At 42.4% G+C, this 26,005-nt stretch overlaps 1 protein-coding gene across 1 annotated transcript in view; it reads right to left on the bottom strand.

Annotated features, from left to right (window-relative positions):
* LOC306919676 (uncharacterized protein) overlaps positions 1-26,005 on the bottom strand; it is a 36,748-nt gene that overhangs the window by 680 nt on the left and 10,063 nt on the right. Inside the window, exons 15-36 of the mRNA XM_079496231.1 lie at positions 25,288-25,494; positions 24,868-25,076; positions 22,901-23,030; positions 20,429-20,623; positions 19,799-19,966; positions 18,723-18,967; positions 18,050-18,329; positions 17,518-17,691; positions 15,359-17,210; positions 13,118-13,413; positions 12,580-12,688; positions 11,945-12,150; positions 10,808-11,026; positions 9,200-9,343; positions 8,564-8,753; positions 8,110-8,207; positions 7,847-7,897; positions 7,018-7,494; positions 6,421-6,529; positions 4,728-5,096; positions 4,060-4,362; positions 2,923-3,017 (exon numbers count right to left, since the gene is read on the bottom strand). Coding sequence (XP_079352357.1) covers positions 2,923-3,017; positions 4,060-4,362; positions 4,728-5,096; positions 6,421-6,529; positions 7,018-7,494; positions 7,847-7,897; positions 8,110-8,207; positions 8,564-8,753; positions 9,200-9,343; positions 10,808-11,026; positions 11,945-12,150; positions 12,580-12,688; positions 13,118-13,413; positions 15,359-17,210; positions 17,518-17,691; positions 18,050-18,329; positions 18,723-18,967; positions 19,799-19,966; positions 20,429-20,623; positions 22,901-23,030; positions 24,868-25,076; positions 25,288-25,494 — 6,126 coding nt within the window. The remainder of the gene's footprint in view (positions 1-2,922; positions 3,018-4,059; positions 4,363-4,727; positions 5,097-6,420; positions 6,530-7,017; positions 7,495-7,846; positions 7,898-8,109; positions 8,208-8,563; positions 8,754-9,199; positions 9,344-10,807; positions 11,027-11,944; positions 12,151-12,579; positions 12,689-13,117; positions 13,414-15,358; positions 17,211-17,517; positions 17,692-18,049; positions 18,330-18,722; positions 18,968-19,798; positions 19,967-20,428; positions 20,624-22,900; positions 23,031-24,867; positions 25,077-25,287; positions 25,495-26,005) is intronic.

Here is a 26,005-nt window from a genome sequence, read left to right as displayed (position 1 = left end):
GGAGACAGAACAACATGGAGGAAGGGACAGAAACAAATAAAGAAACAGAAAGTCACATTTGCACGAACTGTATAGGACCAGTGGTTATCAATCATTTTCATGTCAAGGACCAGGTCACTTATATTAGTGTAAATATGAATATTATGGAAAGTTCATTTTCCTCCGTAATATAATATCAAAAAGTGAAACTTTCATATTCTAGATTGTGCGTAAAGTGAAATATTTAAAACCTTTTTTGTTTGAATCTTGGTATTTGTTGTCAATACTTGGTCTGGGCTACTTTTGAAGACATTATTTCATCAATGGGGTGTGGCATGGAGGTGATAAGCCTGTGGCACTGTTGAGGTGTTATGGAAGCCCAAGTTTTCTTTGATAACTGCCTTAAATTAATTTGTATTGTTGAATCTGGTGTCTCACACCTTCTTCTTCACAATAAAATCTAGATTATCTGTGGGGTTCAGGTCAGGCCAGTTGAGTGGTCAGTTAAGCACAGTAATACCATGGTCAGTATACCTATTACTAGTAGTTTTGGCTCTGAGGGAAAGTGCCAAATCCAGCTGGAAAGGAAAATCAGCATATCCATAAAGCCTCAACATACTGAAGCACAAAGTGGTATGGTCTTAGATGGCTGGGTTGACTCCAGTGTGAAGTTTTCACTGTCAGTGAACCAACACCATGCAGATAACATGGCCCCAAATCATCACTAGGTGCGGTTCCATTAAGCCTTTGCGAAAAAAGGAAGCGTATGTTCATTAAGTCGAAAAAAGAAAAGCGAATTGTCGGTGTTTCCATTAAACTGATAAAATGCGCATATGACATAAGTTCATTAAATATGCAGTAGTTGGCACTGTTTTGCCAGTAAAGTGAGGCTCATGTAAAGTATAGTCCTAATCCATGTTCACACCATTGATTTAGGGATTTGATGGGCTTTCTTTACAGTCAAAGAACGATTTGTTGTGTAATGCTTGTCTTAATATATTCGGGGCACATGTAGCCTATATGTCGCGGGACTCGATTGGAGCATACTGGTCGTTTATACTGTAAATGGATTGCAGCTGCAGCTGCACAACAGTTGTGGATAACTTGTTTCATCGGCTATATAGACTATAGCCTACACGTTTAGGTTGCTTATCTTATGCAATGAATATAAATATATAAGAATAGATGAAGCGTATGCATGGATCGAAATCGAATAGCCTGCAGGGACCCGGCAGCTATATATAAAAGTTTAGTCTACTACGCTACTCGTAGTCCACGTGTGTGTGTGTGTGTGTGTGTGTGTGTGTGTGTGTGTCTTGCATCCATACAGTAGCGATCCAGATATCAAAATGATCGGATCGCCCCGATCAACTCGGGAGGATTCAGACTTCATAAGGGATCTTTGAACACACTACACAATTATTAATTGGACGGGTCGGGTAGTAGTAAATTGGGACCTTATCCTCTCCCTCTCTCTATCCACCATCCCATGCACCGTTCACTCCACGGCCTCCCCATCGTTTTTTATTTTATTTTCCAACTGTTCAAAAGCGATATAATGCGAGTTCAATGCTTTCTAATTAAAAACCTTTTCCGCAAGTGTTTCCATACACTATTTGCGCATTTCCCTTTTTTCGAAAAAGCCTAAATCCGCAACCTCCAAGCGAAAAAGTGTTTTTGCGAAAAATGGAGACTTATTCGCATATTGATGTGTTTCCATCCAGGAGATTTTGCGCAAGAGCCTTAATGCGCATAAAAACGGCTTTATGGAAACGCAGTTACTGTCTTGTATCAGAGTCAACACAGCCACTTTGTGCTTCAGCCCGTTGACAAGCTTTATGGAGATGCTGATTTTCCTTTTCCAGCAGGACTCCAGCAGCTTTTTGAACGCAAATATCTCGGATTCTTCTTTTTGGGTCAAAACAAGCAAGAATTGCGCCTCATTTCTCAAAACGATATGATTTGAAAATGTTTTCTGGCAGGGACCCCCCCCCCAGAAGAGAAGATTTATGTAAAAAAAAAAAAAAGGAAATTATTTTTAGACAAAAAAGAAAAATCTAAATTATTTAAAATATTCCAAAAATGCTGGATAATTTACAAAAGAAAAAAACATAGATGCACATATAGCAGATGTACAAGCTATATAGTAAGGGCATTTTATCAGGTATTTGACAAATCTGGGAACTAAATCGTTACCAAGAAATTTCTTCACCAATGTGTTTCTAAAGGTGTCTAATAACATGTACTAAAAGTTTGAAATTCAACTCCCGTGGGAAATTGAGTTCATAATATGCCCATAACATCCTATATAAAGGCAAAAAAGTCCAAATTTCATCATTCTTTAAGTAGCATGTGACATATGAAACTAGGGTGATTGCATGATTCTGAATCCATTCCAAGCATTAGCTTTGCACAAAAAACACTCCTTGGGCTAAATTAGGCCATATCCACTTGACCAAATATGCTGACCTCATCACGTTTGTGTGGCCGTTTTCCTCCCAAGGAGTGTTTTTTGTGCAAAACTAATGCTTGGAATGGATTCAGAATCATGCAAACACCCTAGTTTCATATGTCACATGTTACTTGAATGATGAAATTTGGACTTTTTTGCCTTATATAGGATGTTATGGGCATATTATGCATATTATGCTAATAACTCAATTTCCCACGGGAGTTGAATTTCAAACTTTTAGTACATGTTATTAGACACCTTTAGAAACACATTGGTGAAGAAATTTCTTGGTAACGATTTAGTTCCCAGATTTGCATAGATTTCTCTTACTAATAAGAGAAGATTATACTTAACGTAACATTTTTCCACAATCTTTAAAGAGTTTTCACAACTTTTAGAGAAAATATGATTTCCCGAATAGACCGATCTACAAGCTTATGATGCCCAGAACCCCACTTTGAGAACCACTATGAAGGAACTGGAAGTCTCACCTTGTTGTCAGCAGATGAACGAGGACTACGTCTCTTCACGGTGGTTCTCCTGATGATGAACGGACTGGCCTCACCCATCGGGATGTCAGCGAAACCTGACCCCACACACACACACAGTTAAAGAAGCACCCATTTGTTACTGACCTTTGACCAGTATTCCATAGTATACCACTCTTATCTCATTGTTGTCTTAGTTATCATCCTGTGTTGTAAAAGCAGGTTCATTGTCAAAGTCAGTAAAAGAGCACCTATTTTCAATCTTATTTCAATCTTGATAATTCAATTATCAATAAAAATCAATTATTAATTAGTCCTCACTAATTGCTCATTATAAGATTATAAGAAGGCTTGGAATCCCCATCGATGATGTCATTCATTGGTAGGCAGGTTTCTGAACTTCCCACCAATGAGAGGCAGATTTAGAGTAGACGGAAATGAGTGTCTATTAATGAGCAGATCCACAAGCTTGAGTTTGTAGTTCAGCTATTTTCTAAAGCCCATGGATTAAAGCAAAATAAAATCTCACGACTGAATGTAGGCCAAGTCCTAATATGTGATTTGTGAAACAGCTTGAAAGGAGGCTACACTAGCACTATGTTTCATAAACAATTAGCACAATATGTAGAATTCTGTTTTGGTAGCCATAGATCTAACCAGTTGAAGAAATTGCAGAATGGAAGACGGCCCTGACAAAATATTGTATTTTAAAACAAAATGCAAGACTCCACTCCAGATTATATTGTATGAAATAGCAAAGATTAGTAGAGTTTTATGGAAGATTGAACACATATTTCTATTGCTAGTTTGACGACTTCAAATATTTAATAATAAAATAACCAATAACCAAAAAGAGACACGTACAGTATGCTTGTCGATCTGCTATTTTCACTGCGCAACATGCTTCCTTCCATAGAAGACATGCTGACTTCTATGGATGAATCAAAATAAATGACTGAAATCAGTCATGGCGAATGAGAACTTTAATCCACATCAGATGCAGACCGGGTTGTGCAAATGCTGTGTGCAAATGCTTTTTTTGCACTATAGGTTTTTAATTATTTTAGTGTTTTTAGACGTACTGTATTATACTTATTTTATGCCTGACCTGAGCTCTTTTCTAACAGCCTCAGTACTGACCTCTCTGCACCAGCTCAGGAAGTCCTTCCGGCCTGAACCCGTCATCGTTCGTGGTTACCGTAGAGACGTTGTCTCTGATCCTCGTGGCGAGGTCTTGCAGGGCCTCCTTGGCTTTAGTCGGGGTGTTCTTGACCCCGCCATGACCTCGTTTCCCTAGAGACGACCTCTGAGGAGGACGGCGATCCCCCTCGGCCACCGCCGGTGGAGCTGTGTTTTCGGCGTTGTCGTCTGCCAGCAGCGACTCCTGCTGTTTGGAGGCCGACAGCCTCTCTGAACGTCGCCGTTTAGCAACAGTGGCACTGCCTGTCACGATCATGACATTTTTAGTGGCATCAAAAATGTATATTTTTTGTTTGCTTTTTACACAAAGACACAACTCACAATGACTGGTACACAATAATAATCAATACTGTATGTAAATATCGGGTATGTAAAAAAGGTCATATACTTAATTTAATGTATGGGACAAAAGTAAAATAGCAGATCTATAAGCTCACAATGTTTTTAGCTGGTAGAACAGATGGAGTTACTCAGACGAATAGAAGCGATTCCAACGATTATGCAAAATCACTGCTATCATCATCACAAATAATTGAGATCAGGCAATTATAATGATTTATAACCAAAATTAACCATAATAATAAAGTACTAATTTGTGACAGGCGTACCGTTAGCGCTGGCCGGCTGTTGGCTAGCCGTGAGGTGCTCCAGGCGCGCAGTCAGGCTGTCGTTGGTCTCCTCCAGGCTGTGGACCCTGAGCATCAGGCTGCAGTATTTATCCACGCTCTCATCCGACTCTCTGCTCTTCTCCTCCAATGCCTCCCTCACCTCGTCCAGCTCCTCGCTTCTGTCTCCCAGAGAAGACCTCAGCTCTGCAGCCTCCTGGCTCTTCTCCTGCAGGGAAGCCTTCAGCTCTGCAGCCTCCTTGCTCTTCTCCTGCAGGGAGGTCTTCAGGTGTTGCAAAGACTTGTTTTCCTCCTCTTTCTCTTGTTTCAGCTGTTCCACTTCAGCCAGCGCTGCCTCACTGCTGCCGCCTGCTGGGGGAAACAACGGAAGATGCTTTTAAAGGGAGTTTGTGGTTGTTTTTGGCACAATGATCACCCTCCCCGCCCAGCTTCAGACTCCCAATAGCAACCATTGTATTCGTATAGTCTTAGTCTATATGCGAACACCTTGGTTCTTGGCTGAGAGTCTATACTATTGACTCTCAGCTAAACAGGCTGCACTGCGGTGGATAAAAGGCAGGTACTTTCACATCTGCGGTACCCACGTGCCCCTGGCACAAGATGTTTTAGTAACTCCAACACTGTACAAAAGTAATTTGCATAAGGCATAACTCAAGTGGATTCATTAGACCGACATCTCTCCCACATCTCTTACACTGTGCAATAGTTAACAACCTGTAAGACGCCTAAGGGCGAGAAGCGACCTCAGCCTAAAGGGCGAGGTAGCGTGCACGCATTCGCCTCGCTGACAGCAGACTGCTGGGCGAGCACTGGCGCTTTGGCATGGGGGGTCAGATCAACATGGAATTAATTCTGTACTGGCCATATAAGGAGCATGTCTTGAGTGTACAGGGTTTGATGAGGTCAGATCAACATATGGAATGTCAGAACAGGTCAGCTATATATGGAGATCTAAGGGTAGTAACGGGGACATTGTCTTGAGTGTACAGGGTTTGATAAGGGCTGTTGAGAACTCGCCGGCTGCCAGGCGATGCTGCACTAATAACTTCGGGGCAGGTCCGTCTAGAGTTTGAATGGACAGGTATCAGCCAAAAGGGAAACATCGAAAAGGAAGGATGGATGGGAAAGGATCAACATATGGAATGTCAGAACCGGTTCTGACATATATCCATAAATGGAGATCTAAGGGTTTGAGGACATCAGATGTCATAGTGATGTCACGAAACTTGGGCACCATATATGGGGGCTTTCCCATGTATAGGGGATTTTGAGTGATACACTGACTGACTGGCGGGAATTGCACGTTTTCTTCCGGTCGCAATAATAATAAAAATCACACCTGTGTGAAGTGAGGGGCGCTTTACCAACCCTTATCATCTTGACTTACATCATCACGATATACCATAACATCATATGCTGATTTTCTCAGTGACAGACAAAACAAACATTAAACTCTGTTCATTGTTAATGGCATTTAATAGTTTGTGTTAGTGACAAAACAAACATTAGACTGTCACTTGGTCCATTGTCAATGGTGTTTTTAATGTTTGTCTAGACAAGACAAACATTAAACATTGTTTTTATTGAAACGCCTTTGAATTGATGAAAATGCTGAGTGAAACTGGGAAAACACTAAGTGCATGAGTGTGGGGGTGGTGTTTTGTTATGTGTGTACCTGTGTTGTGTAACAGCGTGTCCTTCTCTTCCTCCACCTGTTTACAGCGATTCATCCACAGAGACATCTTACTGTTGGCAGCATCTCTCTCTTTAACCACACAACTCACCTGAGGACAGACGGACGGAGAAACACACACACACATGAGGCTAAAAGATGGGAGATGGAGACAGATGTGTGCGTCTAGTCGACTAGTCTATAAACCACTTAAAGCCTCTATATTTAGTAAACTAATTTGACCAGGGTCAGCTCTATTAGGTTATTTGCATTGCTCAATGCCTTTTATATAGTCCTTTGGCCTTACAGATTGACATGTGTTCCTTTTTGGCTGTTTTCTGAGTGTTCCCTTACATTCTAGACTAGTCATTTGGTGGGTTACAAAATCATCTTTCAAATGTCAGTGAAATCAGTCACTGTACACATCCGTTGACAGATGGGGGTGTGTTTACCTGCTGACAAACAGACTGGTTGTATGTGAGCACCTGTTGACAGACAGGTTGTGTGTGTGTGTGTGTGTGTGTGACTGACTGACTGACTGACTGACTGACTGACTGACTGACTGACTGTGTGTGTGTGTGTGTGTGTGTGTGTGTTTACCCGTTGTGTGAGTTGAGAGACAGTCAGGTCGCGCGCCTCTCTCTCGCCCTGCAGAGTTAACTGCAGATGTTCTTTCTCTTCGTCCGTCCTTCTCCTCTCCTCTTCCGCCCTCTCCTTCTCTCGTTCCGCTGAAGACAGAGCAGAGAGCAGGTTCTCTCTCTCCTCCTCTTTTCTGTCCACCTCTCTCTCCAGCTCCTCCAGGCGACTCTGCAGTCTCTCCCTCTCGTCCTCCGCTCGCCGTTTCTCTGTGTCCCGCTCCTCTCGTTCAACCAGGAGTCTCTCTCTCTCTTTCTCCATCTCCTCCAACTGCGCCTGAAGACCGTCCACCTGTTCTTCCCGTCTGTCTTTGTACTCCCTCATCCCTCGCTCCAGCTCCTCCACCCTTCTTTCCTCTTCTTCCATTTGTCTGTTTGCCGTCTCCATCTGTCTCTCCAGACTCAGTTTCTCCTCCAGGAGAAATCGCTTCTCCTCCTCCAACTGAAAAAAGAGGAACCATGGAGAAAGAGTGAAGGAGGAGTAAAGAGAAAGGCAAAATAGATCAGATCAGTGATTCTCAACATTTTTTATGTCAAGGACCCTCAGAGAACTTGCAGATCTGCAAGATTGAAACACAGTGCGAAGCTGCGTGTTTGCACCGGGTGGTTGCGCACAGCTTCAGTGTTGTGTTTACATGTGCGGTGGAACAATGGCGTTACATCTCAGCTACAGGTGCCAACAACACCACTAGCTGGTGATATAATCACAATATATTACCATGTCTTGCGTATCATTGATTTAAAAACAAACAAACATGACATTATATAATATTGTTGTAACATGGTTTTTGTACCTTTCTCTTCTCCTCTTCGTTCTCCTCTAGCTCAGCCTTGGCCATCTCAGCCTGAAAGAAACATGGGTTTACACATTATGAATGAAAGGCCATTCAGCCTGAAAGACATTCTTGCTGGATGAAATGTAATTTAACTTACAAGCAAAGACAATAATAACTAAAGACTAATAACAAGAATTGTAATTGTTGAAATAATGACCGATATGGTGGTCTGTCTCTAGTTAGAATAATCTATACTTAAATCATTGTGTGCGATTGAATACCTGTAAGACGGCCTCTTCCAGGCTGTTTTCAGCCTCCTCTCTCTCTCTCTCCAGAGCATCAATTCTGTCCTGCAGGGTGTCACACTTCCTCTTGGCATCTACACACACCCGCACGCACGCACGCACGCACGCACGCACGCACGCACGCACGCACGCACACACACACACACACACACACACAGTAAGTGAGTATTGTGCTGCTTTCAGGGAATACCACGTTATGTTTGCATTTGACTGAATGTTGGACCGTTTCAGGAAACCTCATATTTCCAAAACTGTTCAGGATTCAAATGCAAAAACAGCAAAAGTAGCAGATCTGCTACTTTTGAGTGACGCTGTAGTATGATCAAGTAGTAGTTAATTGACCAAAAAACACAACAAGTAAAGAAAATGGAGATAAGACGTTTGTGCCTGACAGCAACACTATAAAGACTGAGTCAGAAGCTGGTAGAACCTTTCAGCAGCTCTCCCATCGTCTTCTTCTTCCTCTCGTCCGACTCTATGCGGACCTTCAGCTTCTCAATGCCATCCCTCATCTGCTGCACCTCCTCCTGGGTGGAGTTGAGACGAGACGCTATCTCTCCTTTCTCCAGCAGCGACGACTCCAGAGACTGAGACAGACGACTCACCTCTCCTTTTAGAGTCTAGAACAATGGATGAAACAAGTCAATCGATATATGACTCAGTCATATTATATCAGCTTACAGCAATTCCAAAGCAACAAAAAAAAACTCACTAGTTGTAGAAATGTAATTTACAGGGTGGCTAACGTGTGTGTGTGTGTGTGTGTGTGTGTGTGTGTGTGTGTGAGTGAGTGTGTGTGAGAGAGAGAGAGAGATTAACATTACATTCCAAACATTCCAGCTTCTTTTGTTGTCCTCCCAGGGTATGGGAAAACCTTTGACAAGCTAAAAGATGTGTCTAGGTCCAGTTGTAAATATTTTATGGCGGTTTTGGGTAGGTAGGTGGGCACTGGTCCCTTGAGTATCTTGAAGACAAGGCCCTTGGCAACTAGTTGCTGTACTTTGTCCTCTACCCTGAGCCATACCACCCTAACATAATGAGCAGGGCTTTCATATTTAATGTTCACCTGGATTTTGGTCAGCATTGTCTCAGAGTTGTAGCTGGCAGAGGTTTCGTCCTCTCTGACCGTGTGAAGTCGTGTCACAAGTTCCTCCATCTCTCTGCTCTGCTGGGAGATGCTCTGCTCCAACAGCGCCACTTGCTGCCCCAGCTGCACAACAGCAATGTATTCATATTATCTCTCTCTATTGTTATATAGTGAGACTACGTCATAGACTTTTAACCACTTTTCAAACTGGCATCCCTATTTTGGGAACATCGTTATTAATTATTTATATATATATATACATACATATACACACACATTTTTTTTCTTTTTTTGATGGGATAAAGTAGAGCTTTAAAGCATTTACCATTACTTATAAGAGTGTGCACCCTAGCTGTGCTTATCAAGGTCACAGAGAGACAGAAAGATTTCTATAGTGTCTGAAAAAGTAAAGACACGTCAGAGCTCTCCAGGACAGACATGACAGCGCTGGCCTTCAAGGGGCGCCCCGACCAACGGACCGATATGGAGCGAATCAGATTTGCAACATAACAGGTCGTATCTGCTCATATCACGTGGTCCCTTTAATTTCGGATATGTATCTTAAGGTCCCATGAGTTATGTCTACAGCCTTTTTATTGGACTTTCGTTTACCGATGCATCAATATAAACTTTTTCAAAAATATCCAATCTAAATCACAACACAACACGTAGCAACATGACTAATTGTGAGCGTGTTGATCAGCCATTTTGAAAAAAAGATTTCTGCCCGACAGCGACGATAAACTGTAAAACCATGCGTGTCATCCATGTTTCAAGAAACACAGTGGTGGAAAGTAACTAAGTACATTTACTTAAGTACTGTACTTAAGTACATTGACTGTAGATCTGCCATTTTCAAAAGATTGCGGAATATATAAAAATCAAATTCAATTCAAATATTATTTGAAATGGCACAGTCTGCGTACTTTTGCTTTTAGTACTTCAAGTACATTTTGATGCCAATACTTTTGTACTTTTACTCAATTACATTTTGAATTCCGGACTTTTACTTGTAACAGGGTCGTTATATGTTGCAGTATTGATACGTTTACTTAAAGGAGAATTCCATGCTAGAAGGCTTTATTACCTTTCTTACCTTTCTTTGTAGTCGTTACGTCCCCACCAAAGAGGTCCAGGTATTTTTTTGTGCAAGAACTCCTTATTGGCTATTTCCCCTACCATAAGCCCTCAATGAATTGCATTGAATTGAATGGGGCTATGGGGTGTTGTGCTAATTCGCTTATTTCCATCAAAATAAGTAGTAAAGTGTGCTGCTTGGGATATTATTTACATTATGAAGAGAGGATATATACAAAAACATACTAATTTTGAGCGATGGAAATTAGCACAACGAATTAACACCCCATAGCCCCATTCAATTCCCAATCAATTCAATGCAATTCATTTAGGGCTTATGGTAGGGGAAATAGCCAATAAGGAGCTTTTGCACAAAATAACACCTGGACCTCTTTGGTGGGGACGTAACAACTACAAATAAAGGTAAGAAAGCCTTCTAGCATGGAATTCTCCTTTAAGTCAAAACTTTGAGTACTTTTTCACCCCCAACACTGAAGAAACACCACTGACCTCCTGCTTGTCCTTCTCCAGTCTGTCCAGGCTGCTCTGGGAGGACTGGTAGCACCTCCTCTCGGCCTGGTGGTCCTCCTCCAGGCTGGTCAGGAGCTGTCTGGTATGAGCGTTGCTCCTCTCCAGGCCATGGATCTGCTCTCTCCACTGCGCAGCCGCCTGCTGCATCGAGTCACGCTCCTCCACGCAGGAGGCCAGCGCAGAGCGCAGCTCGCCCGTCTACGCACATCACACAACCTTCAGGTCAAACTCCAAATAATAATATGCCTTTCTTCTACACCAGGGGTCTTCAACGTTTATTTTTTTTGCCCAAGAAATGAGGCAGGGAGCCCCCCATTACATATTGTATAACATTGTGTCGCAGATTAAACTTTTTCATAGATTTGTGAAGCTATCATTTTTGGATATTTCAGACATTTAACCATTCAAACCGTCAATACTTACTGTAGTAAACTTGACTTTTCACACTGCTTTTTACAGCAAACCTCTTTGCTGAAAATAGCCAGTCTGCAGCCTCCCCTATTTTATTTTTGGCTAAAGTTCTCCTCAGAATAGGGATGCTAGGGGTCAAGTGGTTAACGTAAAAATAACTAATCCTATCACACAAAGATTTGGCTGTAGTAACTCTGAGGACCCCCTAGGGGTCCCGGAGCCCCTGTTGAAGACCCCTGCTCTATATACATTGCATATCCCTTTATCATCATAGCAGCAATAAAGAGGAGTGAAATTGTAACATCATGTATGGCACCATCGCACAGGGAACCCAAAGCCTTTAAAGGCCCTGTCGGCAGGAACCACAAATCACTCTGTGTGGAGTCATATTGGTTCCTGCACACTGCTCAGTGCTGGAACCATAGCAAGACTGCCACACACACAACCACGTGTGGAAGGCCTGTATCTGCTAGGTGTAGTGGAGTATAAATGCTAACCTCGGTGTGGAAGGCCTGTATCTGCTAGGTGTAGTGTAGTATAAATGCTAACCTCCGTGTGGAAGGCCTGTATCTGCTAGGTGTAGTGTAGTATAAATGCTAACCTCCGTGTGGAAGGCCTGTATCTGCTAGGTGTAGTGCAGTATAAATGCTAACCTCCGTGTGGAAGGCCTGTATCTGCTAGGTGTAGTGTAGTATAAATGCTCACCTCGGTGTGGAAGGCCTGTATCTGCTGCTCCATGGCTGAACACCTCCTCCGCTGGCTCTCCAGCTCCACCTCCAGCCTGCTCTTGTGCTCCTGCAGGGCTTCCAGCTCCACCTCCATGCCCAGGATGTGACGCTCCAGGTTGGCCTTCTCAGAGCGAACCCTCTTCAACTCACTCTGCTGCTGAAGGAACTTCTCCTCCCAGCCACCTGCACATCAACATGGACGGATCACATTCATCGATGATCTGGAGGGAAATAACCCTAGCATCCCTATTCTGGTGGGCGAACATTCGTGAAAAATAGTCGATCTGCACACCACCCAAAATTGCATATCTTTCGATTAAGAGATTTGGTGCAGAGCCCCCGTTTGCCCACCCAGCTGACGGTGACCAATTGGGTGAAGGAGTATTTCACTTTAAAACACTTCTGGGGTCATTTTCAAGTACTCTGCCTTTTGTGTGCACAGTTTTAAAGTTGCAAGTCCATGCATGAAATAAATAATTGAAAAATGATGTTCAATGTAACAATATTAGAATACCGTATTTAATGTTATTCATATAAGAATTCAAAAAATGCCCAGCCCCATACTGTATATTAAAAACTTTTCAGAAGGTCAGTCTCCAGCTTCATATTTACCTGTTTCCATCTCCAGACCTTCTGGCCTCTCCATTGCATCAGATAGCTGGGATGTGGCAGTCTGCAGCTGTAACGTCAAATCGCCCTTCTCCTCGGTCAGCTCACATACCTACACATATATGAACACACATCACCGCGTTAGCCATTTCTTTACTACAGCGTGTCTCACGCCGATCCCGATTATGGAGTCTTACTGGCTTAGAGCAGAGATTCTCAACATTTGTCATTTCAAGGACCAGAATCTACACTGTATATAATCCTAGACAACAGATTACTGATGTTTTTACCTATGATACTTAAATAAGAAATAAGAAAAACAAGTGTGCAAAATCTTGAAAGCAATCTGAATGAATGCCGAGGGTCCTGGCGTGAGTCATATTTTGCAACACAATTTTCAAAAACGTCACAAGTTCACTTTAAAATACATTTCCTGTAAATGTCTGCCGCACAACCGATATATCGGCCATAGCGATGTATCACCCAGGCTTTGTTTAGACTCTGCAATATTGTCAATCAGTGAAACTATGTTCGCTTCTACCTGGTCCGTGAGTTGTTCATTCACCGCCAGGACAGCGTTCAGTTTATCCAACATCTCTGCTCTCTTTTCCTCGGCTGTCTGGACCGTGGCCTCCAAGTCGTGGACTTTGGTGTCCAGCTCGGCGCTGAGCTCCTTCCTCAGCGTGAGGTCAGAGGTCAGGATGTCCAACTGAGAGTGCAGCTTCTGGAGCTCGACTTCCAGCTGTGTGACCGTTTGTCTGCTGTGGTCCAGGTCACACTGTGTGACTGTTTGTTGTCCGATCTGGTCCACACACTGGAGCTGGGCGCCGTCTGTGGCTGATCAACACATTTACATAGATTAGAACAGAGGTTTAGAACATGGACTAATGCTGTCACAACATTCAGTTTTAAAACTGGAGACCCAACTGAAATAAATAATTATCAACATATTTCCATTATTTGCACTATTGCAATCATTTTTGAATGTACAATAATCTTGGCACCATTTTATCCGCCTTCCAATCAGGATTCAGAGCACATTTCTCTACAACCACAGCTACTTTAAAATTCACCAGTGATGTGCTTCTGCCTTTTGACAAAGGCCATCTTAGTGGTGCACTGCAATATTTATTGATCTTTCCAAAGCGTTCAACAGGGTTGACCACTACCTCCTCCTTGACAAACTCTACTCTATTGGTTTACATCGAAATGTTCTCCTATGGTTTAACTCCCATCTTCACAACAGGCGTCAGTGTGTTGTGTTACAAGGCTCTCAGACTTTTTAACTGTCGAGGAAGGTGTTCCTCAGGGTTCCATATTGGGGTCTACCAGACGTCCGTAGTATTCGTACTCACAGTCAAGTCCAGCTCTATGCTGAGGATACTGTAATTTATGTTTCTGATAAAACATTCATCAAATTCAACTATTTTTCAAAATGATTTTTTTTAGGAAGTCCTATAGCATGTTGTTCCGCCACTCAAGTAATGGTGCAAGGTCTTCTCTCCTATCAATTAATTTTGACAGTTCTATCTGGAGAAAGTAGACTACCTTGGCATCACAACTGATCCAGAACTTTGATTTTTTTAAACATTGCAGTTTATGCTCAATTTATCCTTCAATCAACTGTTTCTCATTTGATGTGAGAAATATTGTAATTTCCCATGTACTACTTCCCAGTGTAGATAATGCAGATATTGCCTATGAGAACACCACAGATACTTCAACCTCTTAATGTATTATATAACTCCCAATGTAGATTAATTTGTACTGTGGTATCCAGAACACATCACTGTTCTCTGTAGGCTATAGACTGTTGGTTGGCTTGATTGGCTGCAGCCTTAGGGTGTACTCACACGGTTAATGCAATTCTCTGTGCTCGTTGGATCAATGTTGAGTGCACCCTAAGGCAAGAATTACGGCACTGGTACCTATTCCTTTTTAAATGTGTTTAACTGGACTCCATATTTGAAAGTCTCTGGAAACACATACATCCCCATAATCCACTTAGACGTACACGACATCCCTATTTTACTGTTCCCAAAATAATATTTTCTGAAGTTGGACGCATTCCAGTAAAAAGCTCCATTTGCCTGGAATAATCTTCCTCTTTCTCTCAGATCAGTTACCGGTCTTGGCCGCTTCAGGACTTCCTTGTATTCACATTTTGACACAACCTGCTCATGCTTTTAATACTAGTTTTTTTCTGACTTTTATTAGACACGTTTAAAATGAGTTGAGGGCTGGGGGTGTTGGTAATGTTGTGTGTATACTGTAGTTATGACCCCCCTCTAAAATGAGATTCTGTATCTCAAGTGGCTATCCTCTAAATTCTGACAAAATGACATTTTAATTAGAGATTACGTCTTAAAAAATGATTGCAATTGAACATTGAAAAATATAAATAAAAATACATTTGTTTGCCTTTTAGGATTTGTAAACAAACCATAATGCACAGGGACATTGACAACATTGACAAATATACAAAGAAATGACTGACATATACAATACATTATACATTATGTCTTGCCTCCCTATTCGGCTTCACTCTGAAATATGTCACAATATGGAAGTTAGATACTATACCAGGCCTGGGCTTTAAGGATAAGGTGTATAAAACATATACTTGGTCTCTAAGCAAATAGACTACAACCTAATCTAGATACTCATTATCATAATCATATGTCAACGGTAGTTTATTTTTTTTTTATTATTTTTTTTTTAAATGTTATAAACGGTAGTTTATAACATGATGACCGGTCGTGGAGTTTGGAACCACACTTACCACCAAGTTCCATTACTTTAGTCTCTGTGTGGTCGAACTCCCCATACAAGCTCAAGCCAGGAATTCCGCCTGAAGCTCTCCGAGGACTAGCTTGTAGTTGTAGGAACTCCTCATACAAGCTCAAGCCAGGAGTTCCGCCTGAAGCTCTCTGAGGACTAGCTTGTAGTTGTTGGAACTCCTCATACAAGCTCAAGGCAGGAGTTCCGCCTGCAGCTCTCCAAGGACTAGCTTGTAGTTGGATCTTCTCCTCAGTGATGTGGTCAATTCCAGCTTGTAGATGTACTTTATCTTCGGTGATGTGGTTGAGACTAGCTTGCAGCTGGACCTTCTCTGCAGTGATGTGGTCCATGCTAACTTGGAGTTGGACCTTTTCTTCAGTCAAGTGGTCAAGACTAGCTTGTAGATGTACTTTCTCTTCGGTGATGTGTTCCATGCCAGCTTGTAGTTGATCTTTTTCTTCAGTGATGTGGTTGAGACTAGCTTGCAGCTGGACCTTCTCTTCAGTGATGTGGTTGAGACTAGCTTGCAGCTGGACCTTCTCTTCAGTGATGTGGTCCATTCTAGATTGTAATTGCACCTTCTCTGCAGTGATGTTATCCATGCTAGCTTGGAGTTGGATCTTCTCTTCGGTGATGTTGTTGATGCTAGCTTGCAGTTTGACGTTCTCTTCAGTCAAGTGGTCAAAACTAGCTTGTAGGTGGACTTTCTCTTTGGTGATCTCCTCCATGCTAGCTTGTAGATTGACTCTCTCTTCTGTGATGTGGTCCAGCCTAGCTTGTAACTGGACTTTTTCTTCAGTGACGTGATCGAGACTAACTTGTAGTTGGTCTTTCTCTGCAGTGACGTGGTTCATGGTAGCTTGTAGTTGGCCCTTCTCTGCAGTGATGTGGTTCATGGTAGCTTGTAGTTGGCCCTTCTCTGCAGTGATGTGGTCCATGCTAGCTTGTAGTTGGCCCTTCTCTGCAATGATGTGGTCCATGCTAGCTTGTAGTTGGTCTTTCTCTGCAGTGATGTGGTCCATGCTAGCTTGTAGTTGCCTCTTCTCTGCAGTGATGTGGTCCATGCTAGCTTGTAGTTGGCTCTTCTCTGCAGTGATGTGGTACAGTCTAACGTGTAATTGGACCTTTTCGTCAGTGACGTCTTTGAGATTAACTTGTAATTGTACCTTTTCTTCAGTGATTTGGTCAATGCTAGATTGTTGTTGGACCTTCTCTTCAGTCAAGTGGTCAAGACTAGCTTGTAGATGTACTTTCTCTTCGGTGATGTGTTCCATGCTAGCCTGTAGATGGACTTTTTCCTCATTGACGTGGTTGAGACTAGCTTGCAGTTGGACCTTCTCTTCAGTGATGTGCTCCATGCTAGCTTGTAGATTGACTTTCTCTTCGGTGATGTGGTCCAGCCTAGCTTGTAATTGGACCTTTTCTTCAGTGACGTGGTCGAGACCAACTTGTAGTTTGCCATTCTCTGCAGTGACGTGGTCCATGCTAGCTTGTAGTTGGCCCTTCTCTTCAATTAGCTGATTCAAGTGAGTTTCCAGTTTAAGTTTCTCTTCAGTTATTTGACTAAGGTCAGTCGCCAGCTCATTTTTTTCATGACCGAGTAGGTTTAGATTCGCCTCAAGTTGGACTTGTTTCTCAGTTAACCATGTCCTCGCCTCAGTTTCCTGCTGTTTCTCTTCAGTTAGCTTGTTCAGTTTGGACTCCAGCGTAGCAACGTCCTCCTGAAGCAGGTTCACTTTGTTGGACTCTTCACAGGTCCTCTCAAACAGCTCCTCTCTGGCAGTGACAAACTGAGACTCGAGGATGGAATTCTGGGACTGGACATCTAATAGGCGCGACTCCAAGACAGAAACCTGAAAACAAGCATTCAGGATTTAGAAGAACTTTGATGAAAGTGTACTTCTCAAATGAAGATATTTCAAAAAGTGCAACTAAATCTGACTTCTATGAAATGGGTCGAATATAATCGTATCATCTTTCATCACTTAAACCCTCTATAGCCTACTTGGTGAACTACTTTGGACGCTCTTTTTATCCCTACACCACATCTCTTTGCTGACAATAGCTGATCCTCAAGCTCACAACGCAACACACAAGTTTCAAAATCAGCAATTTCTTTGGCTTCTAATTCTCTATATCAACACTACAATTAGTTTGTACCTGGGCCTGACTGTCCTCCACCTGGGCCTCCATGGCAGACCTCTGGGTCTGGCTTTCTGCTAACTGAGCCCCCAGAGAAGATACGGCTCCATTCAGCTCCTCCACCTGACTCTCAAAGGCATTCATGGCCGTCTCATTGTCCTCTAGATCCATCTGTAACATCTCCATCTGGACCTGCATAGGAAGATGTACAGTATATAGAAACACTTAATTTGAACATATTCTAAAGTCAAGTGGCCAAAAAAAACAGGCTGATAAGTCTATCTAGGAAAAATATCCATATGTGTGCATCACTGGTTCTCAAAAATGTTCATGTGAAGGACCCCGAAATAATGATTTGGCTGTGGACCCACATTTTGTGCTAAGGATCTTGATAAGAGAAGATTTGTGTTGTTAAACATTTTCAAAAATAACATATCTAGGAGCATTTTTGAATAGACATTTTTGAATAAAGTATAAAATAGGATATTAGTAAAACATTTTGCAGGGAACCACTTCAAGGACCACTGCTTTACAAAACCATGAAGCACACCTTGATCTTGTGCATGGAGACGCTCTTCTCTTTGAGGGAGTCTGATGCTTTGTTCTGCTCTGCCTCTGCTGCGTTCATCTTGTCCTTCAGACTCTTTATCTTGGAGTCTCTGTCCTGCAGACCGCTGGAGGCAGCAGACAGCGTGGTCTTCAGCGTCTTGATCTCTGTCTGACGAGAGGACAGCTCTCGTTTGGCAGCACTTTCTGCCTCCTTAAGGTTCTTCTGTTGGTTGAGGGAGTTTTTCAGCTCCAACAAGTGGTTCTCGGACTCTCTGTTCAATCTATTGATAGGAATAAAGTCACAGTCATGACATTTTAGTTGACGATTAATCGATTTAATTGTGTTTTTGGCATAGAAATATATAGAATTATACATACAAATCTAAATTACTGGTAGATATAACAAATAAACACCAAAATGACTGGTACAAATAATCAAAATAAATAATCAAAATAAATAATGTATGATCTGAAGTTCTAAACAAGCCACATATTTCATAATTTTATACTTTCATATATTTGCAAAAACAGCAGAAATTGCTGATCTACAATCTCACCTACACAGTATTTCTGCATAATTTCAAAGGATTAATTTATACATGAATGGGAGAGATTATGACAATACTGCAAAATAACTGCGGTCAGGCTATTATATAATATTACGACAGGGCTACCTGTCGGTGATCTCTTGGACGTCTCTCTCCAGAGCAGACATCAGGCTACGTTTCTCCATCAGGGTTGTCTCCAGAGTGTCTTTAGACTTCTGGAGGTCAGTGAAGGCCTGGTTGACCGTGTCCAGCTCACTCCTCAGGGCAGGAAGTGTCTCTGCTGCAGCGTTACTGGTGATGAGTTCCTCTCGCAGCGAAGAGATCTGATCCAGAAGGTTGTCTTTCTCCTCTGCATGGGAACGCTGGAGGCTCTGAATCAGTTGATTTAGTCGTTAGTCAAGTTCAGGTACGTAGATACACTTGAAGTATTGCAATACATGTAATGTTTAGAAACTAGAACATAAATAGGAATACAGTTAAACAAATTGATTTAAATGTAAAATTTAAAACTAGACTGGTGCGTGGCTGTAGAGCACCGAGACAGTAACGATGGAAGTTGGAGATCCATGCCCCACCCGGCTATGCAATACCCGTTGTACCCGTGTCAGAGTACCCGTTCTAACCATCTGTCTGTGTCCCTTTTATGCCCATATATGGAGATTTCTGTATCTGTCTCTCTGTGTCCCTTTATTCCTATATATGGAGTTCTGTGTCAGGCATGCCCAAATATGGAGTGTTGTGACAGTCACAACAGGCCAGATCCATATATGGACCCTGGGCAGGGGCCCTATCCAGGGTCCGGGCTGAGGCCTTTTGTGGCGGCTCTGGACAGCCATGGCCCACCGACTCGACACCGGGCACTGCACTCCCTGGGGGTGTGGAACTCGTGTGTCAAATTTGAAGTCGGTGGGGCGACTTCGAGTTACATGCATTAGAGCCGTACACACAGACCTACAGACAGACGTGGTGCATTTATAGATAGATATTATTTACAAAAACATAAAATACGCATAAAATCTGATTAATCAATTCCGTTTTAATAACAAAAGAACCTTGCTTCTAGTTCTTGGTTATTCGATTAATCATAAGAATGTATCAACAGAATAATTGCCAAGAAGATAATTGACCGTTGCAGCTCTAAATATGAATGAACAATTAAGTAACCATGTATAAATGCCACAAGAAAGTAGTGGTAACTTTACCTCCGTCTCTTCCTTCATCTGCTGAACCTTGAGCTCCAGCTGGGCTTGGAGTTTCTCTAAAGCAGAGATGTTCTCCTCCGCCTCCCTGTTCTTCTTCTCCTTCTCCTCAGCTCGCTCCTGCAGTGCTCTGAGCTCCACTTCCATCTGTCTGAGGCTTTCTGAGGAGGCCTGCATTAATGGAATGCAGTATTCAGTATAGTAATTTAACCTTAAGTTCAATTACTATACTGAAGTACAATTGAGGTACCTTTACTTTACTTGAGTATGTCTATTTTCAATATTTTATACTTCTACTCCACTACATATTGGAGGCAAAATGTACTTTTTACTACATTAGTTATTTGAAATACATAGGGTACAAGAACCAATCAAGTTCTTTGGCCATTTGGAAATAGCCGACCTATGAGCCCACAACGTGCCGTGATTAGACATGTTGTGAGCTAGTAGATCAGATACTTAAAAAATATATATTTAAAAAAAGAACGTTGGCACTTTAACTATATTTTTAGGCAGTTTCCAATGTGTACAGGACCACATTGGAAACAGCGTGTTTTATTACGCTTCGTTACAAGTTATATTGGGTTTACTTGCATTTCTTTGGCCAAAATCGAATCATACTCCTGTGTATACCTCAGCCTCCCTGGTCTTCTCCTGGGCTTGCTCCTGCAGCACTCCGAGCTCCTCCTCCAGGTGTCTGAGGCTTTCTGAGGAGGCCTCCAGGGCTCTCCTCTGCTCCTCCTTGGTGGAGGTCAGGGTCTGAACCTGCCCGTGCAGCTCTTCTGTCAAACCCCTCTGCGCCTTCAGGAGGGATTCCAACGAGGTCACCTGAATGAATGAAATTATGTTAACCTCTCGTTCATCACAGATATTTAGATTTGATTGATTAGATTAGATTTGGGTATTTCGCCTTTATTATTTATTTTAATCTACTCATTTACTCATTAGGCCTGTCACAATTATCACCTAATTTCCTCATAATCACTTACATGAAGAAAAATGTTCATACATTTTCAAATATAAAAAAAATAAATGCACGTTCAAACATTTTCCAAAAATAGCAGCACTTTTTTCCCCCCTGAAAGTATAAAATGATTAAACATGTCAGTAATTTCTTTGGAAACTTCTTCCTTACGAAACCTAAAAGGCAAACAGAAATTAAGTTTTATTCACATCTTCCAACGTTCAATGCCAAAAACACAATTCAATTGTTAATTGCAATTATGTGTGTGACAATAGAGCACCGAAGTCCTGACGTCACTGTCAGTAGAGGGCGTCAGTCCACAGGTTCATGTACTTTTTTATTTGCATTGTAATCTCCTTTGGGGGATTTTAGATCGCCTCATATAAGAACTGTGTTTGAAAAATAAACCGATCACCCCGGCCTTTTCACTCGTATGGATATGAAGCATCGACTGAAGGTGGAAATGTACAAATATACCCAAAGAGTAACAAAATAAGCGTTAGAAACGAGTCAAACAACCCAGAGACTACATTTCCGGGTAGGCGGGTGGCTGCATCTGCCCGTCGCACAACAGAAACTGAATGTCAATTACGTTTATTTTTGAGTGGTGTAAACCACTCCTACAACTGGCTTTGTTAGTCTGTCTGTCTGTGCTAAAAAAATGAGCATGGTTGATGCTGATTGGTTGATGCTGATTTCATTACGTCAGACATTACGTCAGACCACAGCTGATCAGGCTATATAATACCTTACACCACTCAGTTCACACGGGTGTGATTTTTATTTTATTGATATTTAATGTTTCGTGGTTAGTACGAGTCGAGTCACCACCAGCTGAGCTTAAATAAACCATTATTATATAATATAAGTATTTATAAATCAGGCCTTTCTAATGTAAAACAAAACATAATATATATATATATATATATATAACATACTACATAATATATTATAATATATATATAGACATCATAATAAATCAACAGATTTAGGTAGATCCTTTCAACCATGGTAACAAATAATAAACAAAACATCACCTCCTCAGAGAGACAGTTCTCCTCAGCTCCAGGCAGCATCAGACAGCAGGCCAGACTGACTGACAGTGCCATCTCCCAGAGCTATATACCCCCCTGGCTCCTCCCACAACACAGGACCAAATTAAAAGGGGTTAACATGCTCCACAACATGTTACAGTATAGGTCAAAAGGCAGTTATATACATTCATTTCAATGAGCTTGTGGCTCTTCTATTTCTTAAAGTCCTTAGTTCTCCCAAGTCCTCTTTCAACGTCATTTTAGACGCTAATGTCCCTCGGCGACAAGCAATCCTCCCTACCTCTAGACAGGAGTCGGTTTGGCCCAACTTGGCCCATTAGTGCTGTGCTGTCCCCTATTTAAAGTGACAGGACCCCTTAGTAACTGTTTGAGAAATTGTGGTGAAACTGTGGTGAGAGCTGTTTGTGATCTGTTTGCTTGTAGTTTTGTTTGTCCATACCCTACCTAAACAGTGCGCGCTACTGAAAGGCATGTAAAAGCAAACAGACAGTGACAGGGTGGGGTCACACTGTCACACAATACAATACCCAATCCTGGCGCCACCCTTTTCCCTTTTTTTTCTTTTAATGCACACCCCTACACATCCCACACACTGTGCCTATACACCCCAAAAACTACTGACCATCACATTTCACATTAAAAAAACATCTGTAGCCTCTCTGGTGCCCGGCGCTCACGCCCCGATCGGCGAGGCCCTGTAGCCGGGTCACATGCCGGCATGACGGTTTCCTCAGGCCTCACTCCGGGCCCGGGTGCCTCAGGAGGAGACACGGTCTCATCTGTCTAGTCCATGGAGATTTCAATGCAAATAAAACAATACATGAACCTGTGTGTTGGTGCCCTCTACTGAAAGTGACGTCAGACTTCGGTGCTCTATTATTCATCAGCTTAAATTTGTAATCAACACAGTCCTACTACTTGTACTTTTGGGTGCACTTTATTCTATTCCGTACGGGAAACAAACAACAGAAGGAGTTTTACAAACACATGGGAGACCACAGAGGTTCCCCTGGATTGAATGGACATGGGGTCGAATTATATGACGTTCAGTTATATGGAAACGAGGCATGATCTTGTTGTTCTAACCTGATCTTTAGCAAACAGGAACTCCTGATGAACTTTCTCCACACCGAGTTTGACTTGCTCCACCTCCAGGTTCTTTGCTGTTACAGTCTCCTCACAGTGTCTGAGCGCCGCGGCCTTCTCCTCACTCAGCCTGGGAGACAAGAACAGAACATGTGCATTTTCGGAGCTGCAGTTGCTGAAATTGTGGACAGTGTAACGGACCCGCAGTCGAGACTTTTAATGTGAAGGTGCTTTTCTTGGTGGTGTCATATATGCAAAAACATGGAGCCCAAACTGGCCCAATCTTGTCATGATTGGGCCAGCTGCAGAGAATCTGGTGATGGGGAATTAGGCTCAGCTGTGGTGCTGGGGTTTAAATGCTGCCTCAGGTTGAGGAAGGGACACTATGGCAACAGATATGGCAGCAGAGTAACAGAACAGAAGTGTTCAAATGGTTTGTGGACCATGGACCGTCACCGGATGGAAAGGCAAGGAAAGGACTCGCGGCCAAACTTTATGAAACAAATGGACGCCATGCAATGAAGCACACGCCACTTTAGCACCCAGCTGGAAAGGGGACAAGGTGAATTTCTTTAATGGTTATTTGGTCTGACTGGGTCTTATTCTTGTGGTTTATTGTCTGAGGTTTATTGTTGTGGTTTTCATATTGCATTTTGATATGGTAGTTTTAAGCTATGCACTGTATGGCTTTTATTGTCTCCACCAGGCCGAAGGCATGGGGAGAGAGTATGTTTTGCACTCCGTCCGTCCGTCCGTCCTTCCGTCCGTCCGTCCGTCCGTTATCAGCTAATCTCCGGCACCGTTGGCCCGATCAATGCCAAACTTTGCACACACACTCCCTGGATGCCAACGATGAACCTCTGCCCCACATTTTCCAGAACGGCCTGTTATAGCGCCACCATGAGCATGAGGCAGCTTTTCACATTGTTTACCTAAAACTGCACCGATCTGCGTGATACGTTGCATGCACACTCCCTAGAGGCCAAGGACAAACCTTTGACCTGCATTTTCCGCATCTGCCTTTTATAGCGCCACCAGGAGGCCGACTTTTGTAAAACACATTTTTGGATATTACTCCTCCAGATTCTGTCCAAAAATCTCACAAATCGTTACACAGTATCTCTATGGTCATGTGCTCAAGTCGGATCTGTCCGATACTTCATATTCCATCCTAATTGGCTATAATTGGCTTTCACAGTTTGCACGATTGCCCCGTTTTGAACAAAAGCCTCAAATCATGAACGCAATTTACGTGAAATCTTTCACACATTTTCTTACTAGGCTGAGGAATATATCCCACCCTTTTCACATTGGCCTGTTATAGCGCCACCAACAGGTTGATTTTTGCAAAACACATTTTTGGAACAAAATGCCTCAAAAACATGTTTATATTAATCCTAAACATTTTGCCAAACATCACACACAGTCCTATCCTCCTGGTGGAGACCTGTGCCCAGAAGGGCACTTTTTCTAGTTGGTTATGTAATTATGGTTTATGGGAATGTTTGTTGCTGATATTAAGATTTTTGATATGTTGTCTATTGATTATTGTCTGATTTATGATACATTTTATGCCTGTTTCTTGTACAGTTCTACGTTGATTACCAATAAAAACAGAAAGACAGTCTGGTTTGCGAGACTAGTATAGATATTTATTCTTCCACCGTAGTCTGAAAACTCACCTCTTCAGACTCCATTTTAGCTCGTAGCACTTGCACTACCCTTGACGACCTTACAGGCATATGTAAAGGCTAAACGTATGTAATTTAGATTGCATTTTATATAGTCATAGCACTCTACTATAGTGTATACTCATAGCTTGAAGCTTCACTCTGTTCACTGTACAGATATTCTACTGTTGTTAGACAGATGTGACTGATTAGACTGAATTGTAAATTGTAGATGGAAAAAAGAGCAGACCAAGTACTGTGGTCAAGTTCATATGAAGTCGAGCGTGTAATAATAACCTGCTGTATTGTTCCTCTTGTTGCGCAGTGAGTTGGGCGAGTCTGTCTCGGAGCTGTGTGATCTCCGACTGGCTCATGTCTATCAGCTGGTCTTTGGAGCAGACCAGCTCACACACCACCTGGTGCTGCTCCTGGAGCTGCGAGGTGGACCTCTCTGCCTGCTCCGCCCGGACCACCTCCTGGGCCAGACGGACCTCCACATCTCTCACCTGTTCACATGGGAAGAAAAAGATATGTGGAATAACGTGTAATCTCGGGATCAACATCGGACTTTAGGACGCCAGCCTGGGGCATCAGTCATCTATTATATTGTATTCACAATGTTCCAATAATTTTCACCGAAACAATTGAATAATTAATCGCAATTATTTGAGCGACAATTCATCTTCGAGTAAAATGTCCTACTGGTGACAGCCCTACCTGTGCCTCAAGCTGTGTGACTTGCAAGAGGACGTTGTCCAGGTCTTTGGAGTGTTTGTGTCGGGCCTCAGACAGCTCAGACTGCAGCTGTTCATACTGGTGGCTCTTCTCCTCCAGGTCGGTGCTCTTGATGAGGAGCTCTCCCTTCAGGGAGTCCACAGTGCTCAGCAGACCGGCCTTCTCCCCCTCCAGGCTTGACACATGCTCCTGCACCCCCAGGGAACACAGCAGCACACATCAGGGATTAAAGCATGAAATACTAATTGTCAATATCGGGCCGAAAGATCTTATCTACAGTATTCTCCATATTTTAACTTTAACGTTTTTTTTCTCCCCCATTAATTAATTCCCTACTTGATCATACTACAGTGTCACACAAAAGCAGCAGATCTGCACACTCTAAACATGGTGCCATTTTTGAATTAGAATCCTTAAAAGTAAGCGTTTTGGACATGAGGTTTCAGAGACGATATGTAAAATCATGATATTTTGGTATAATGGCTCTAAACCTATTCTGCTGCTGTTCTGCATACAGCCAAACAGTTGAAGAAATAACAGATTTATGGGAAATGCTTCGGAACAAGTAGTTCAATTACTCTCCAAATCTAAAATTAACCTAAATATCTACTATATCCAGTAGTTATTATGCCTCATTTATACTTACACACGCACCGGAAAATAGCCGATCTAGGGCACGTTGTTAACTTGGAGATGATCG

Source organism: Electrona antarctica, assembly GCF_951216825.1.
Source record: "Electrona antarctica genome assembly, chromosome: 3".
In the NCBI taxonomy this organism is placed as follows: Eukaryota; Metazoa; Chordata; class Actinopteri; order Myctophiformes; family Myctophidae; genus Electrona; species Electrona antarctica.
Note: the sequence above shows the minus strand (reverse complement) of the source record. Positions and strands in the feature narration are given on the sequence as shown.